The sequence below is a fragment of the Chiloscyllium plagiosum genome, unplaced genomic scaffold (genome assembly GCF_037043375.1).
Source record: "Chiloscyllium plagiosum isolate Xiang-an unplaced genomic scaffold, Cpla_swu_hap1 HiC_scaffold_19, whole genome shotgun sequence".
In the NCBI taxonomy this organism is placed as follows: domain Eukaryota; kingdom Metazoa; phylum Chordata; class Chondrichthyes; order Orectolobiformes; family Hemiscylliidae; genus Chiloscyllium; species Chiloscyllium plagiosum.
This window is the reverse complement of record NW_028270157.1, coordinates 13,681,311-13,700,496: the sequence shown is the minus strand read 5'-3', so window position 1 is coordinate 13,700,496 and position 19,186 is coordinate 13,681,311. Positions and strand designations below refer to the sequence as shown.

General features: G+C 46.8%; 1 protein-coding gene across 4 annotated transcripts in view; it reads right to left on the bottom strand.

Moving 5' to 3' along the window:
* srgap1a (SLIT-ROBO Rho GTPase activating protein 1a) overlaps positions 1 to 19,186 on the bottom strand; it is a 300,039-nt gene that overhangs the window by 11,358 nt on the left and 269,495 nt on the right. For all 4 annotated transcript variants that reach the window (XM_043709962.2, XM_043709965.2, XM_043709964.2 and 1 more), the window contains exons 18-20: positions 12,997 to 13,076; positions 2,209 to 2,389; positions 1,119 to 1,256 (exon numbers count right to left, since the gene is read on the bottom strand). In XM_043709962.2, coding sequence (XP_043565897.2) covers positions 1,119 to 1,256; positions 2,209 to 2,389; positions 12,997 to 13,076 — 399 coding nt within the window. The remainder of the gene's footprint in view (positions 1 to 1,118; positions 1,257 to 2,208; positions 2,390 to 12,996; positions 13,077 to 19,186) is intronic.

Genomic DNA, 19,186 nt, shown 5'->3' with positions numbered 1-19,186 from the left:
TAAAGTGGAACCAGGTCAGGGTTTCAGGGATAGGGCAGGTGGTCGGCATTAAATTCCAAATGTTTACTGCACTGAAAGAGACCATTTGGCCCATCGCGCCCATGCCAATCGACAGAGACCTGACTGCACTAATCCCATCTTCTCACGTTTGTCGGCCTTAGCTCTGGAGACTATGCAATCTGCTGTGGCGGGATTCAAACCCAGGTCTCCAGGAAATTGTCTGTGTCTCTGGATTAGAGATCCAACAATAATACCACCAAGCAATTGGCTCCCCGTTATCTAATCCTCATCTGCATGTTGAAGTGTTATGGCCAGAATCTTCCAAGCCCCTTGGATGTGGGTGGAAGGTTGAGAGGAGGGAAGGGAGGGAAGGAAGAGTGAGGGAGAGAAGGACGGAAGGGAAGGAAGGAAAGGGAAGGAAGGAAAGCACAGGGAGGGGAGTGAAGGAAGGGAGGGAGGGAAGGGAGGGAGGGAAGGGAGGGAGGGAAGGGAGGGAGGGAAGGGAGGGAAGGAAGGAAAGGACAGAGAGGGGAGTGAAGGAAGGGAGGGAAGGGAGGGAGGGAAGGGAGGGAGGGAAGGGAGGGAGGGAAGGAAGGGAGGGAGGGAAGGGAGGGAGGGAAGGGAGGAAAGGAAAGGAGTGAAGGAAGGGAGGGAGGGAGGGAAGGGAGGGAGGGAAGGAAGGGAGGGAAGGGAGGGAGGGAAGGGAGGGAAGGAAGGAAAGGACAGAGAGGGGAGTGAAGGAAGGGAGGGAGGGAGGGAAGGGAGGGAGGGGAGGGAGGGAGGGGAGGGAAGGGAGGGAAGGGAGGGAAGGGAGGGAAGGGAGGGAGGGAGGGAAGGGAGGGGAGGGAGGGAAGGAAGGGAGGGAGGGGAGGGAGGGAAGGAAGGGAGGGGAGGGGAGGGAGGGAGGGAAGGAATATAGACAGACAGACTGTTGCGACAGCTCTCTGATATGGTCAATCATTAACCTGAAACGTCCCCTCATTTTCTGTCTCTCACAGATGTTGCCTGACCCACTGAGTATCTCCAGCAGTTTCATTTCTAAATCAAATTCCCAGCATCTGTGACATTTTGTCGTTGTGCTAATGGCGTACGAATTCCTTTGCCTGGCAGGAACTGACCTTGCTGCATAAACATCAGGAACACGATCGGTCGGTGAGCTGACGTCATTTTTGGAGGACAGCTTGTCTTCGGCTGTTGGCCCACTGCTGCTTTCACTGTCAGCTTTCTGGCTCAGAGTGTCAGAAAAGGTATCATCCCTGAGAGGAAACACACGCCAGGGTCAGCTTCAACGTTCAGCAGCTCTCCCAGCTCCAGAAACCCAACTGGAAGCTATGGAGGGTTCAAACTTAAAATTGAGAATGCTCCTTTCTCTTTAACCCTCACCCACAAACAGAACAAAACAGCACAGAAGAAAGGATGGGGGGCTACAAGGTAGGAAGGAACTAAAGAACAGACTTAGGAGAGCTAGAAGGAGGTCTGATAAAGCTTTAGCGGGTAGGATTAAGGAAAACACCAAGGCATTCTACACTTATGTGAGGAACAAGAGGATAGTCACAGTGAGGGTAGGGCTGATCAGGGATAGTAGAGGGAACTTGTGCCTGGAGTTGGGGGAAGTAGGGGAGGTCCTTAATGAATACTTTGCTTTAGCATTCAGTAGTGAGAGGGACTTTGTTGTTTGTGAGGACAGTGTGAAACAGGCTGATATGCTCAAACAGGTTGATGTTATGAAGGAGGATGTGCTGGAAATTTTGAAACACATGAGGATAAATACGTCCCCTGGGCCAGATGGGATATACCCAAGGTTGCTACGGGAAGCGAGGGAAGAGATTGATGCTCCTTTGGTGATGATCTTTGCATCGTCACTGTCCACTGGAGTAGTATCAGATGATTGGAGGGTGGCAAATGCTATTTCCCTTGTTCAAGGAAGGGAATAGGGATAACCATGGGAATTTATAAGGAAGGAAAATTTCTCAGGAGTTCTGAATGGTGCACTGGGGATTTTGTTTGGTTTTATGTTTCAAGATCATTCAAACTATGGTATATTTAGGTAGTTCTGTAACTCTGTAACTTTGTGTGCTCATGTTCCAATGAAAGACCACCACATTCAATTAAAAATATGAGCTATCAAGCCAGATTTCATTCTGGGGTCTGACTTGTCCAGTAGTAACATCAGTTGGCTCAGTAACAAAGATGAGAACCATTACTTACGTGTCCTGCACCACAATGTACTGATGGGGCACGAGCCCATCAATCCCATTATGTCTCCCCTCCCACCAGTCCTCAGACGCTCTGTGGTAGAGAAGCAACGAAGCTCCCTTCTTAAACGACAGCTCTCGAGCAGAGCGTCCGGTATAATCAAATTTGGCGATTGCTTCAATGGGTTCACCTTCTGAAACACAGCAGAACAGGCTGCCTCAGTTACTTCACTTCTCTTTACCGAAAACGATACCTCAAGTACTTATATTTACCCCACTACACTCCACGTACCACATCAAAGATATTCACACCAACAAGATACCAGCTTCGAGATATGTATAATCAAAACACTCCAATTAATAGATAAAGAAAACACACCCTTTTAATGTCTTTTTTCAGGCATTTGTTTTGTCCCGAGAAAGTAATAGGTAAGGTTTCTCTTGGACTGTTGCAGCTCTTGTGTTAATGTTCCTTTCACAATGCTGTTAGGTAGAGAAGTGCAGGACTCTGTCCAGTGACCATGAGGGAACAAAGGTGTATGCACCAGAGGGGGCATTGCTAGCTGGGACAATGTTTATTTCCCCGTCCCATTTGCCCTTGAGAAGGTGGTAGTGAGTTGCCTTCTTGAACCACTGCAGTCCATGCCATCTAGGCCCGCAAAGCTATTTGGAAGGTTGTTCCCTGATTTTGACCCAGTAACAGTGAAAGAGCAGTGATTTATTTCCAAATCAGGATGGTAAGTGACTTGGAGGGGAACTTGCTGGTGGCAATGTTCCCATGTATCTGCTGCCCCTGACCTTGAAGGTGGTAAAGGTCACCGGCTTGAAAGATTCTGTTTAGGAAGTCTTGCTGCAGTGCATCTTGTAGATGGTATACACAGCTGCTACTGAGTGTCGGTGCTGGAGGGAGTGGATGCCTGTGGATCCAGGCAGGTGGGAGGTATACCACCACCTCCTGACTTGTGTATTATAGATGGTAGATTGGCTTTGGGAGTCAGGAAGTGATGTACTTGCTGGAGAATTCCCAGCCTTTGACCTGGTCCTCCAGTTAAAACCGGACTGCAATTGAACCACTGACATCGATTCATAACCTTTTAAACTTTTTAATCCCCGTCTGCGATTCCTCAGTGTCCCATATACTTTCCTCACCAAATGAGTACATGTTAATGAAATTGCACTCTGAGTTCCAATGGCAGATTGGAATCAATCACAAAGGGGGGGAGAGACAAGAAGAAAAGGGGGGGGGAACATGAGTTCAAATCCCACTGCGTTGAATTTTAATTTCATATTCAACAAATCTGGCATTTAATCAATAATAGTTAATTTATTTATGAACCCAGTGGGTTCTTATTACAATCCCCTTCAAAGGAAGGGAACCTGTCTTCTCTACCTGATCTGCCCTACATTTGACTAAGGACCCACAGCAATGTGGTTAACTCTGGGCAAATGGGACGGCCAATAAATGCTGACTCAGCTTATACCATGAACCAATTAAATAACAGGTGGGTGGAGAAAAAGAGTGCAAGATTTGGAAGGATGGGTGTGGAAGGCAGAAGAGAGAGGATGGAGGTGAAAGGTGAGGAAGGGAGATGATGGAGGTGAAAGGTGAAGAGGGGAGAGGACGGAGGTGAAAGGTGAGGAGGGGAGAGGACGGAGGTGAAAGGTGAGGAGGGGAGAGGACGGAGGTGAAAGGTGAGGAGGGGAGAGGACGAAGGTGAAAGGTGAGGAGGGGAGAGGATGGAGGTGGAAGGTGAGGAAGGGGGATGATGGAGGTGAAAGGTGAGGAGGGGAGAGGATGAAGGTGAAAGGTGAGGATGGAGCTGAAAGGTGAGGATGGAGGTGAAAGGTGAGGAAGGGGGAGGATGGAGGTGAAAGGTGAGGAAGGGGGAGGATGGAGGTGAAAGGTGAGGAAGGGGGAGGATGGAGGTGAAAGGTGAGGAAGGGGAGGATGGAGGTGAAAGGTGAGGAAGGGGGAGCATGGAGGTGAAAGGTGAGGAGGGGAGAGGATGAAGGTGAAAGGTGAGGATGGAGGTGAAAGGTGAGGAAGGGGGAGGATGGAGGTGAAAGGTGAGGAAGGGGGAGCATGGAGGTGAAAGGTGAGGAGGGGAGAGGATGAAGGTGAAAGGTGAGGATGGAGGTGAAAGGTGAGGAAGGGGGAGAATGGAGGTGAAAGGTGAAGAAGGGAGTGAGGGACAGAAGGGAAAAAGTAGGAGGAATGAGAGGGATTTAAAGAGAAGAAAAAGGAGTGGAGTGATAGACCAGTGGGAAAGAGAGAGAGAGGACAAAGAAGGAAAATGAGTTTTTGCTCAGTGCTCTTCATTGGAATCATGGGTAAGATTGGGATTCTACAATGGGTTAGCCTTAGCTGTGAAATGGATCTTTGGTGCAAATTGGCAATGAGCACACTAGCCCAGTTTTCTGAATAGCAAGACTGCAATATACAGGAGTTAACTCGACTGAAAGCAGTGCAGAATGGAATGTTAACATTTCCATACGCCTGACCCAAACAAATCCACCTTCAAAAATAAGAAATGCCGGTCAAGACACCAGGGAGAAACTCCCCATCCCTATCTCAGAGGAACGCCGTGGAAAGAATTGCATTCAAAATGGCAGGTAGATCTCATCCAAATAAAAACCCCACTCCCTCTGTACCTCTATCTTCCTGTGCTGATCTCCTCTTGCTATGCTCCCCCCGTGCTGAATCTCCCCCCGTGCTGAAGGTCCCCTCGCACTGATCTCCCCCCATGCTGAATATCCCCTGTGCTGATCTCCCCCCGCGCTGAACCTCTCCCTGCGTTGATCTCCCCCTGCGCTGATCCCTGCCCCGTGCTAAACTCCCCCCTGCTGATCTCCCCCGCGCTGATCTCCCCCTGTGCTGAATCTCCCCAGCGCTGAATCTACCCCCGTGCTGAATCTCTCCCTGCGCTGGTCTCCCCCCCCCTGCTGAACTTCCCCTGCGCTGATCTCTCCCCAGTGCTGATCTCTCCCCATGCTGGATCTCCCCCCTGCGCTGATCTCCCCCCCCCCCGTGCTGGTCTCCCCCTGCGCTGATCTCCCCCCGCGCTGATCGCGCCCCCCGTGATCTCCCCCCGTGCTGATTGACCCCCCCCGTGCTGATCTCCCCCTCGTGCTGGTCTCCCCCTGCGCTGATCGCCCCCCCATGCTAATCTCCCCCCCGTGCTGATCTCCCCCCCCCGTGCTGATCTCCCCCTCGTGCTGATCTCCCCCTCGTGCTGATCTCCCCCCGTGCTGAAGGTCCCCCCGCACTGATCTCCCCCCATGCTGAATATCCCCTGTGCTGATCTCCCCCCGCGCTGAACCTCTCCCTGCGTTGATCTCCCCCTGCGCTGATCCCTGCCCCGTGCTAAACTCCCCCCTGCTGATCTCCCCCGCGCTGATCTCCCCCTGTGCTGAATCTCCCCAGCGCTGAATCTACCCCCGTGCTGAATCTCTCCCTGCGCTGGTCTCCCCCCCCTGCTGAACTTCCCCTGCGCTGATCTCTCCCCAGTGCTGATCTCTCCCCGTGCTGATCTCCCCTCGTGCTGAACTTCCCCTGCGCTGATCTCCCCCCCCCCCGCCGTGCTGGTCTCCCCCTGCGCTGATCTCCCCCTGCGCTGATCGCCCCCCCCCATGCTAATCTCCCCCCCGTGCTGATCTCCCCCCCCCGTGCTGATCTCCCCTCGTGCTGATCTCCCCCTCGTGCTGATCTCCCCCTCGTGCTGATCTCCCCCTCGTGCTGATCTCCCCCTCGTGCTGATCTCCCCCTCGTGCTGATCTCCCCCTCGTGCTGATCTCCCCCTCGTGCTGATCTCCCCCCGTGCTGATCTCCCCTCGTGCTGATCTCCCCCCCGTGCTGATCTCCCCTCGTGATGTTTGTTAAAGTGCAGAGGGAAGCTGGTGTGCTAATGCGCTGCAGCTGTTGAGTATCACGGCAATCAGGTTAAAAACCCAATGACAAGTCTCTTAACAGAGAGAGAAAGGAGTCAGTGACCCTCATGGGGAAAGTGGTTGGGCTTTAATCCAAGTCCCCAAAAGATCCTCATAGCAAGAGTCAGCAATGATGGCCTTCAGGCCCTGAACATAACACTGAAGGCTCAGATATCCCAGGTGCTTCCAATACGCTAAGTGGCAGTTCTGCTGACAGTAGCAGGTTGGGGCTGGATGGCCAGCAAGTAAAACAAACCTTTTATTAACAGGCACCTGATCTGGTTGATCGGATATTCCGGTTGATCAAGGGATCAATGAACCACCATCACCTCCAAGTCAAACTCCTTCCAGATTCTGACCCAATAACGATGAAGGGGAATGGTTGCTGCCAAAGTGCTCCCAGTTGCGTGTGCCAGTGATGCACGTGCTCAGATTTACTGTGCTTATTTGGCCACCGCCACATATTTACTGGTGAGTTATTTCCCAAAGTTTGCAATCCAGAACTCTGCGCGTGTACGATGAGAAGCTTTGGTGGTGTCAGGAGACTCAGCCACGAAGGAGCAGCTCACTTTCAGAGAGAGGAAATCCCTAACTCACAGCACAGAGGGTGCACTGACAGCACAGAAACAGAGAAAATAATAGCTGGAGTTGGCCCTTCAGGCCTTGCTGCCCTATTCCTTTTGATCATGGCAGATCATCCAACTCAGTATCCTGTTCCCATTTCTCCTCATGCCCTTTGATTCCTTTATTCCGAAGAGCTGTATCTATCACTTTCTTGAAAACAATCAATGTTTTGGCCTCAACCACTTTCTCTGGTAGGGAATTCCTCAGGTACACCACCGTTTGGGTGAAGAAATTGCTCCTCAACTCAGTCCAACATGTTCTACCCCATGTCTCCCTGGCTTCTGGACTCCCAGTTATCAGGAAATCCTTCCTGTGGTTACCCTGTCACAAGGATGTTGCCAGGGTCGGAGGGTTTGAGCTATAGGGTGAGGCTGAATAGACTGGGGCTATTTTCCTGGGGCGTCGGAGTCAGAGGGGTGACCTTCTAGAGATTTATAAAATTATGATGGGCATTGATGGGGTAAATAGACAAGGTCTTTTCCCTGGGGTGGGGGAGTCCAGAACTAGAGGGCATAAGTTTAGGGTGAGAGGGGAAAGATTTTAAAAGGACCTAAAGGGCAACTCTTTCACGCAGAGGGTGGTACGTGTGTGGAATGAGCTGCCAGACGAAGTGATGGAGGCTGGTGCAATTGCAACATTTAAAAGGCATTTGGATGGGTATATGAATAGGAAGGGTTTGGAGGGATATGGGCCAAGTACTGGCAGGTGGGACTACATTGGGTTGGGATATCTGGTCGACATGGACGAGGTGGACTAAAGGGTCTGTTTCCATGCTGTGCATCTCTATGTCTAAGACTAGTCCTGTCAGGATGTTATAGTTTTCTATGAGATGCTCCCTTCATTTTTTTAAAACTCCAGTGAATATAGTTCAACCAATCCCGGCACCCGAGGAAGGCCATGCTTCGAGGTGGCAGCTCACCCACCACCTTCTCAAGGACAAGTTAGGATGGCCACAAACATTGGCTCTTCCAGAAAGGGCCCACATAGAGTCATAGAGATGTACAATACGGAAACAGATCCTTCGGTCCAACCCGTCCATGCTGACCAGATATCCCAACCCAATCTAGTCCCACCTGCCAGCATCCCGCCCTTATCCCTCCAAACTCTTCCTATTCATATACCCATCCAAATACCTCTTAAATGTTGCAATTGTACCAGCCTCTGCCAAATCCTCTGGCAGCTCATTCCATACACGTACCACCCTGTGTGTGAAAAAGTTACCCCTTAGGTCTCTTCTATATCTTTCCCCTCTCACCCTAAACCTATGCCATCTAATTCTGGACTCGCCCACCCCAGGGAAAAGACTTTGTCTATTTACCCTATCAGTGCCCCTCATGATTTTATAAACCCCCATAAGGTCAGCTCTCAGCCTCGGGTGCTCCAGGGAAAACAGCCCCAGCCTGTTCAGCCTCTCCCTGTAGCTCAGATCCTCCAACCCTGGCAACATCCTTGTAAATCTTTTCTGAACCCTTTCAAGTTTCACAACATCCTTCTGATAGGAAGGAGACCAGAATTGCACGCAATATTCCAACAGTGGCCTAACCAATGTCCTGTACAGTCGCAACATGACCTCCCAACTCCTGTACACAATACTCTGACCAATAAAGGAAAGCGTACCAAACGCCGCCTTCACCGTCCATCCCAAGAATGAAGAAAATAATTGCTGACCAGTACCAGTCAGAAAGAAAAGCTTCTACAGTCATGATATATGATAAGTGTTGCCGGCTGCAGAAGAATAGGTTTGATATATGATAAGTGTTGCCGGCTGCAGAAGAATAGGTTACTCTGGATTTATACTTTCTTTGCTTCATTCCTGGGTCTGTCATGGACTAATTGATCAAGATTGATGACCATAATTAGTAAATGACTTCCATTACGGAGGCATCCAGTGACTGCTAACATTGCAGAAGCCACACACCAGACAGAATACGGTCATTTGCCCTCCAGCAATTCCTCTGTCAAAGCACTTTTCAAAAATAAAACTGGCAGTTTTGCAGTAACCGGGTCTGCGAGTGCTGCATCGGTCAATGCAAATTCAACAGATGACGAGCAGAGACGTTTAGGCCATTCAAACAGGAGTGCTTTACAATTTGGCACCATTCCCATCAGATAAGATCACATCAACTCATCACTGCCGCTGAATGAGAGAATTACTTTCGCAGATGTCGTTTCAATCAATACGCTTTTCTGTTGTGTCTAGTGCCTTTATATTGCTTATCAGAATCAATAAAAGGCAGGGTCACCCAGCACCAGCTTGGTTCATACACAATCCTCCTGATTTTCTCTCTCTGCGTTTTTGTTAGATTCGCTATCAAAAAGTTCAGCAGGCTCTCAGATGAGAACTAGAGGATTTAACTGAAGACACCTGAATCTGGAACAGAAAACCCCCGTGTCTCATTTGGCTGGTCAACTCCAACATTTTCTGACCTGATAAACATGAGGCTTCTAAACTGTCAACTGCTGAAAACGAGACTGAAAATTAAGCCCATGAGCAGCTCACATTCCAAGTGTCCTTTTACACGAATCCAGTTATTGTTCCTTCCCATTAGTATCACCAGAGTCTGAGCTGACGCATGAGAGAGATGACAGGCATTGAGTTAACCTGAGGGTCACCTTGCGCTCAGGTGAGGTTGAGAAGGTGAATGGTCACCTCAGCTGGTGTGGGAACTGAACCCATGCTGTTGATGTCACTCTGCATCACAAACCAGCTGTGCGGCTAACTGAGCTAACCACACCCTCTCTCATTACTATCCACTGCTGGTTCACACAGAATGCTAACTGCAGTGTATATACAAGGTGGGAGATGATGATCTCCAAGTGTGTGATAATCATAACACACGATGGTGACTGGAACAGACAGTCACTTTAGATTGAACCTCGGCAATGAATGCGCAATCAATTCACTCTCTTTGTATAAAAACACTTTTTTTTCACCTTTACATCAGCATCTGCCCATGACAGCATTTCTAGAGGGCATAGGTTTACGGTGAGAGGGGAAAGATATAAAATAGACAGAAGGGGCAACTTTTTCACACAGAGGGTGGTATGTGTATGGAATGAGCTGCCAGAGGAAGTGGTGGAGGCTGGTACAATTGCAACATTTAAGAGACATTTGGATGGGTATATGAATAGGAAGGGTTTGGAGGGATATGGGCCGGGTGCTGGCAGGTGGGACTAGATTGGGTTGGGATATCTGGTCGGCATGGACGGATTGGACTGAAGGGTCTGTTTCCATGCTGTACATCTCTATGACTCTATGACCTGTTAAAAACACTGGGCTTTCAATTGCTTGCTGTGTTTTTTTAAAAATTTAGAATCTCCCTCCCAAAAAGGATACAGGTGGGAAATAGAAATGATCAACAAAGATCCGTACAGGACCTTATTGCACATTGCCAAAACAGTTCTGAGTCTTTTGGAGACAACAGTTAGTTTGAAGTGCAGAGAGCCACATCCGGTGGGATAGTAATTCCCATCAACGGCAATTTAGATGGAAATTGAGCTGTTACTTACTAATGGTTGCCAATGCAAAAACAGCCGGAGTGCCACCTATGCCGCATCGGATGCTGCCTGACCTGCTGTGCTTTTCCAGCACTACTCTAATCTTGACTCTGATCTCCAGCATCTGCACTCCTCACTTTCGCCAAGGTGCCACATATGCCATCACACCCATTGTGTGGGAATCCATCCTTGTTCGCACCACCCCCTGACTCTAATGGGAAACTCTCTCTGTTTAATCTGCAGAATTTGGATTGAAAACAGGGAGCTAAACTGAACCCTCAAACTGACACAGCCCTGCACAGCTTTAAGCCAGTGCAGAATGACTCTTCACATGACAGTGAATCAGTGAACAACTGGGGCATTGAGAGTAGGGACTGTTCCTCCTCAAAGTAGCTGCACTGTGGTCATGTAGGGGGCATGAAAATAACCAAACGTTTGTAATTTTAGTCACTTGTTTAGACTGGAGAAGATGAGGTGTTTAGTGTTAGAGACGATCGAGAGGAGTTTTGATAAATATGTTTAAAATCACAAGGGGTCTGGACAGAGTGGATGGGGGAATCTGTTCTTGTTGGTGGAAAGACTGAGAATCAGCAAACACAGATATGGCAGGACAACCAGAGAGAAAGAAACGTCTGCCACAGAAAGAAGATATCACGGTTGCTGGAGATCTGACACTAAGTGCTGGAGAAACTCAGCAGGTCAGGCAGCATCTGTAGACAGAACAACAACAGTTAACATTCCGAGTCCAGTATTGGAATGAGAACTGTCGGAGAGTCATAGATTTATAAAGATGTATGGCACGGAAACAGACTCTTGGGTCCAACCTGTCCATGCCGACCAGATATCCCAACCCAATCTAGTCCCATTTGCCAGCACTTGGCCCATATCCCTCCAAACGCATCCTATTCATATACTCATCCAAATGCCTCTTAACTGTTGCAATTGTACCAGCCTCCACCACTTCCTCTGGCAACTCATTCCATACACACACCACCCTCTGTGCGAAAAAGTTGCCCCTTAGGTCCCTTTGAAATCTTTCCCCTCTCACCCTAAACCTATGCCCTCTAGTTCTGGACTCCCCCACCCCAGGGAAAAGACTTTGTTTATTTATCCTATCCATGCCCCACATGATTTTATAAACCTCTATAAAGTCAGCTCTCAGACTCTGACACTCCAGGGAAAACAGCCCCAGCCTGTTCAGCCTCTCCCTGTAGCTCAGACCCTCCAACCCTGGCAACATCCTTGTAAATCTTTTCTGAACCCTTTCAAGTTTCACAACATCCTTCCGATAGGAGGGAGACCAGAATTGCACGCAGTATTCCAACAGTGTCCTAACCAATGTCCTGAGTGGTTCTGGCCTGGAATGTGGTACCTGACAACATGGTGGAGGCAGATTCAATCACAGCTTTCAGAAGGGAACGGGATAACTTTCAGAAGTGAAAATAGCGTTCAGGGCTTCTAGGAAATGGCAGGGGAATGAATTAGCTAAACTGCTTCAAAACTGTGAAGAGGAATCAGATTGGACTCGAAACATTAACTCTGGTTTTCTCTCTCCACAGATGCTGCTGGACTGCTAAGTTTCTCCAGCATTTTCTGTTTATATATTGAACAAGGCTGACCACACTGATGGTGAGGGGGGGCTTAGCAGGGTTGGACTTATTTCCCTAACTGTTTTATACTCCTCCCCACGTTTTGATGTCAGACATAGCACTTCCAGGCCCCACAGCCATTTCAGCAATTCTCATTTATTATTCAGTGTCAACATAAACTTACTTACTGCCTTTGAAGTAATGAAAGCTTCCAAGGTTATTCTCACACAAAGCATTAGAGAGCAATATTCCTCACTGAAGCCTGTAAGACAATATTAGGGCAGACAGCGACAAGCTGTGGCCACAGAGGTAGATTTTAAAGACGCGTCCAAGAGAAGGAAAAGCAAGGCAGAAACGTGGAGGGAAGGAATTCTGGAGCCTGAGCCTTAAAAGTGATGACAATGTCAACAGTGCAGTGACTTGGACACACAAAATGGCCAAGCGCAAACATCTAAGGGGCTTGGAGCAGGGGGGAAATCAAACAGAGACAGAAATGTGAAGGAGGATACAGGGGGCTTTGAAAAGTAGACTAAAAACTGTATTTAATTTTTTGTACTAATTCCTACTCTGAATATGGAGGTTAGCCTGATGGGAGTGGAGATTGGGAATTTGGCTTCAAACTCTAGTGCACCGTCTCACCCCTTTTCCCCCCTCCAACCCCTCTCCCTGCAATAGGACTTCTTGCTCATCCATGTCTACATTGGGAATCTGAGTGGATAAAGTGTGGAGCTGGGAAAAACCCAGCAGCTCATGCAGCATCAGAGGAGCAGGACACTCAGATTGGAACCTTTCATCAAGATTTTGCCTGCTCTAATCTCCCATCCACAGCCTCCAACCTTATCGTTCCCCAACCCCACAACGCCTGTTTCTATGTCCTATATCCAAAATTCGTAAACCTGACCGCCCCTGGTTGACCGACTGTCTCTGCCTGTTCCAACACCCCTACTCTTCTGATGCTGCATGACCTGCTGTGCTTTTCCAGCTCCACATTTTATCGACTCTGACTTTCCAGCACCTGCAGTCCTCATTATCTCCACATTGGGAATCCCGCTATCAAAAACAAACAAGACCTGAATCTATGACATGTACACGAGTTGGGGAATGTTTGTTAAAGCCTGGTTTCCCCGGTGTTTAAAGCCCAGATTTACAGAGCAGGAACATACCATCCTCACTGGTGTGCGTCTCAGTACCAGCCTCGAGATCGACATCCTCCAGTGTCCCATGTTCACTGTAGGGACTGTCACTGTTGGACAGAATGGAAAAGAAAATGGCTTAATTCTGAAGGCAGTCAGGCATTTCACGAGAATGAAAAGTTGTCTTGATTATAGAATTGATTCCTAGTCAGTCAGTCAGTCAGTGGTTCAACATCTGTTCAAGGCATTTAAGGTAATTGAAAGATTCGATAGGATCGTGAGAGTGTGACCATTGCAACATGTGGTTAACTTAAAATAAAGTGAATTACAATGAAATAAGGATAGAATTAACTAAAGTGGACTGGGTTGATAGATGACAGAATTGAGGACGGCAGATGCTGGAGATCAGAGACAAGATCAGAGTGGCGCTGGAAAAGCACAGCAGGTCAGGCTGCATCCGAGGAGCAGGAGAATCAATGTTTTGGGCAAACCTGTGGAAGAGCTTTTGCCTGAAACGTCGATTCTCCTGCTCCGCGGATGCTGCCTGACCTGCTGTGTTTTTCCAACACCACACTAATCTTGTCCCTGGGTGGATAGATGAGCAGGAATGACAGTAAGCCAGCAGTGGCAAACATTTCAGGAGGTAGTTCATGACAGTCAGCAAAAATACATCCACTAAGGAAGAAAGAGTCTGAGAGGGATAAACAAAATATAGCTAACTAAGGAAGTTAAGCAGAGTATAAAGTTAAAATTAAACACATATAAGGAGTCTAAAAGCAGTGATAGCCTTGATAAACTACGCGGGCAAACTAGCGAGGAATGTAAAAACAGACAATAGAGCTTCTTTAAATATGTAAAAAGTAAGACAGAGGTCAAAGTGAACGTTAGCCCCTTAGAAAATGAATCTGGGGGGATGGTTATGAGGAATAAGGAAATGGCAGAGTAATTATTCAGATACTTTGCACTAGTCTTAACGATGGAAGATACTTTGACCATTCCATTTATACTAAATGTGGGGGAAGAATTAAACAGCATCACCAAAGATGTGTTACACAATCGAATGCAGCTAAAGACAGATAAGTCCCCTGGTCCCGATGGCTTCCATCTTGGGATACTAAAATAGGTAGCTACAGAGGTAGTGGATGAACTGGTTGAAATTTTCCAAAAATCACTGGATTCTGGAGAAACCAAAGGATTGGAAAACTGCCAATGTGACATCCTTTTTAGGAAGGGGGGGGGAGTCAGAAAGTAGGTAATTATAGGCTGATCAGCCTCCCATCTATTGTTGGAAAAGTATTAGATCAAAATTACTAAGAAAGAGCAGATCATTTGGGAAATCATAATCTAATCAAACAGAGTCCACATGGTTTCATAAAGGGGAAATCTGACTAATTAATGTCTGGCTAACGTATTAGAATTTTTCGAGGAAATCTTCAGCACACGGGATCCAGTAGACGTGTTTCATTTGGGCTTCCACAAAATGTTCAACAAGGTACCTCACAGGTAGCCGAGTCATTAGATGCCTCACAGAAAGCTGAGTCATTAGATACCTCACAGAAAGCTGAGTCATTAGATACCTCACAGGTAGCTGAGTCATTAGATACCTCACAGATAGCTGAGTCGTTAGATAAGAGCCTGTAGTGTTGGAAGTAATATATTGGCATGGATAGAGAACTGGCTCATGGGCAGGAAACAGCCAATGGGCATCAGGAGTTCTTTTTCACATTGGTGACCTGTGACCAATGGGCTTCCACAGGGATCAGCACTTGAACCGCAACTCTTTCCAATATATATGAATGATGTGTAGGAAGGAAGCGAATGTACTGTAGCCGAATTTGCAGATGATACTAAAATAGGTGGAAAGACAAGTTATGAGAAGTTTACAGTGATATTGATAGTTTAAGCGGGCAAATAAAATGGCGAATGGGAATATAATGTGAGAAAAGATGAAGATGTTCATTTTAGAAAGGAGAACATAAGAACAGAGTATTATTTAAATGGAGAAAAACTGCAGAAAGCTGCAAAGGAATGTGGGGCGGGGGGGGGGGGGGTGGAGAAAGCTAGCACACAGCTGCAGCAGCTAAGGAACGATAATGGAATGTTGGCCCATTTCTCAAGGGGGGGTAGAGTACATGAGCAGGGAAGTCTTACTGCAACTGTACAAGGTGCTGGTGAGACCACATCTGGAGCACTGAGAGCAGTTGTGTTCCCTCTGTTTAACGGAAGATATCATTTCATTGGAGGCAGTTCAGAGAATGATGATCCCTGTTATGGAGGGACTGAGCAAAGGCTAAACAGCTTAGTTTAGAAGACTGAGAGGTGATCTCAATGAAACATACAGGATTCTTAAGGGGCTTGACAGGGTCAATGCTGAGAGGGTGTTTCCTCCTCACGGGAGAGTCAAGGACCAGAGGGCATAGTCTCAGAATAAAGGGGCACCAATTCAAGACTCAGAGGAGGAGGAACTTCTTCTCTCAGAGGGTTGAGAGTCTTTGAAACTCCTTGTACAGACAGCGTGTGGACAGAGACCTTGTATATATTTAAGGTTGCGATAGATAGATTTTCAATCAGTCGGGGTATCAAGGGTTACGGGGAAATGGCAGGAAAATGAACGTTAAAAATGTTGAATCAGCCACCGTCCTAAAGCATGGCTGAAGAAGGGCTTATGCCCGAAACGTCGATTCTTCTGCTCCTTGGATGCTGCCTGGCTTTTGTGTTTTTCCAGCATCACATTTTTCAACTCTGGTCTCCAGCATCTGCAGTCCTCACTTTCTCCTAAAGTATGGCTGAGCAGGCTTGAGGGGTCAAAATGACCCACTCCTGCTCCTATTTCCTTTAGTCTTAACAACAACCTTCATTTATATAGAACCTTTAAAGTTGTAAACATTCAAAGACATTTCACAGGAACATCATCAATTAGTATTTGACTCTGACTGTTAGGAGGAGATGGTAGGACAGATTAGTTAAAGGGGTAAGCAGCTTCTTAAAGGAAGACAAGTAGATATGTGCCTAGGGTTAAACAGCAAATTAAAGGGAGCCTTTGGTAGAACAAACTAATTGAGCATAACCTTAAAATTCGAGATAGGCCACTGAGGAAGTCAGGAAACAAGTCTTTACACAGCGGCTAATGGAAATTGGGAATTCTCACTCTCTTTCTCTGACAAACCTGAGGCTGGGAAGTCAATTAAAAACTGATATCGATTGGACTTTGTGAAGCAAAGTGCTTAAGAGTTAACAACCAAAAAGGCTGAGTAGATCAATGTTATGGCTCATTCGGGAAAGTTCATCGATTCTCAGCTCTGCTACTCCGTGTCACGACTAAAGTTAATGATTTAGTCAAAGTATGCAAATTTACCTGCCTGTGGAGTCAGGTTAACAGAAAACACTGACCAGCTTCTGTACTTAACATGAATGATTGTTTTATTACAAATTAATACATTCTAATAAAAAGTAAACAGTTAGAAACTCTCAACATATGTCTCTAAGGGTTAAAACTCTAACCTATTGTGAACCACTCATACAGGAGAAAGTGAGGTCTGCAGATGCTGGAGATCAGAGCTGGAAATGTGTTGCTGGAAAAGCGCAGCAGGTCAGGCAGCATCCAGGGAACAGGAGAATCGACGTTTCGGGCATAAGCCCTTCTTCAGGCTTCTTCGATTCTCCTGTTCCCTGGATGCTGCCTGACCTGCTGCGCTTTTCCAGCAACACATTTCCAGCTCTGAACCACTCATACAGCATACACGCGCGGGCACACACACACACAAACACACATCCACAGACATATGTGCGCAGAGACGCACGTACGCAGACACATACATGTGCAGCAAAACCAAGCATTGGTTTTATGGGCTGGTTTTCCATTTAGACAGAGCTGTGGGGAATGGAGTGCATTATTTCCTCCTCCAACTTCATTGTAATTGAGTCCTTTCCCTCACTTCCTACCTTTCCCTGTTTTTGTTATTGTTGCTTTGTCTCTGGTGGGCAGTGTTTGTTAATTGCTCAGTAGTTTAATTAGTTCATTTGGTGGTGGGTACTCCAAAAAATGGCTGGCTTTCTATTTCGAGAGAGGTGGGCGCTACAGGGGCTGGATTGCATTATCTCCCCTTTCAACTCCATCTTGAACTAGACCCTCCCTTGTTTTCCCCACCTCCTTTTTGGTTTCTGTCATTGTTGCACTGCCTGTTGCAATTGTCACAGTTTAGTTGTTTAAATTGTTGATTTGGTGGTGAACTTTAAGAAAACAGGAACAGAAGTGTGCCATTTGGTCCTTTGAGGACTATTCAATCGGATCATTTCAAAAATAAAACATCTGGCTTTCCTCAGTAAGGTGAAGAACTTGGGATGTGGTGAGAGCAGTCTGGTGTTTGTATTGAACTAGAAGGTAAAGTCACCATAGTCTTACCATACCATAGGGCTGCTCTCTCATCAGAGAGAGATAACTGGTGGTGGGTATTAACCTGAGGGACACCTCAACTCAGTGAAAGAGAGAGATTGAGCAGGAGAATCCTTCATGGGAACCTGCAGGAATGGAACCCATGCTGTTAGCATCACTCTACATTGCAAAGCAACTGTCCAGCCAACTGAGCCAAACCAACCCCAAGTGTGGGAGATGGACTACGTCCTCCCTTGCTAAATAGCTGAGGAGTGGTGAATCACGTGTTCGGTTGAGACAGGGACAACAAGGATGAAACATCACGACATGTTTGAACGTTACAGGAGTTTATAAAATCATGAGGGGCATGGATAGGGTAAATAGACAAGGTCTTTTCCGTGGGGTGGGGGAGTCCAGAACTAGAGGGCATAGGTTGAGGGCAAGAGGGGGAAGATTTAAAAGGGACCCAAGGGGTAACTATTTCATGCAGAAGATGGTGCATGTGTGGAATGAGCTGCCAGAGGAAGTGGTGGAGGCTGTTACAATGACAACATTTAAAAGGTGCCTGGATGGGTATATGAATAGGAAGGGTTTAGAGGGAGAGGGGCCGGGTGCTGGCAAATGGGACTAGATTAGGTTGGGATATCTGGTCAGCATGGACGAGTTGGACTGAAGGGTCTGGTTCTGTGCTGAGCATCACTGTGACCACCCCCATATCTTCAGGTGCATCGATATTACTCCCTGGAAACCCTAACCAGATCTTACGTTAATATACTTACATAATAAAATGACATGAAGCATTTCACAGAATCGCTATCAAGAAAGATTTAACTCAGAGCCAAATCAGATGATATTAGGTCAGGTAACAAAAAATAATCAAGGGGCAGGTTTTAAGGAGTGTTTTAAAGGAAAATGATATTGAGTAAGACCAAGTAATAATGTTAGAAATGAGGTAAAAATGTTGTTTTTGCAGATATAGAAAAAGCATACAGAAAAGGGGTACAGCAAAAGAACTATTAACTCTGCAGGTATTTAGGGAAGAGTATCTCTACTTTTCAGTGCATAATTATGGATAATTAAGTACTAACTTTAATGTAGATTTATTAAAGAAAATAATTCCTTTTACCATAATGTTTAAAACAACAGTTTCAGCAAAAAGCTAAGATTACTGAAACATATAAGCGAAGCACGAAAAAGATACATTGTTAAGATGTATGTACAAGAATGGAATGTACCTATGGACAATGAAAGAAGTTACAAAGTGGAACATCGAGATAAGAGTTTAGAAGAGAGATTGGGTAATTCGAAGTCTGGAGAGATGACCTCACTCAGCTCAAAGGGTATAACTATACACTAACTTAAGTTCTAATTGGCTTTCATTTGCTTATGCAATTGAAGCCCTTACTTGCAAGTTTGTAATAAATTGTCTTGTTTCCAGCTTTGGTGGTCTCGTCTAAATTTTATTGAATTTTGTTTCTAACAATAATAAAAAGGGAGACAGCAAAAATGAGAGACAGAGAGACAGCAAGAATGAGAGAGAGAGAGAAAAACAGCAAGAATGAGAGAGAGATAGCAAGAATGAGAGAGACAGCGAGAATGAGAGAGAGAGAATGAGAATGAGAATGAGAGTGAGAGCGAGAGAGAGAGAGACGGCGAGAATGAGAGACAGCAAGAATGAGAGTGACAGCGAGAGCGAGTGAGAGAGAGAGAGAGACAGCGAGAATGAGAGAGAGAGAGACGGTGAGAATGAGAGAGAAAGACTGTGAGAATGAGTGACAGCGAGAGCGAGTGAGAGAGAGAGAGAGAGAGACAGCGAGAATGAGAGAGAGAGACACTGAGAATGAGAGA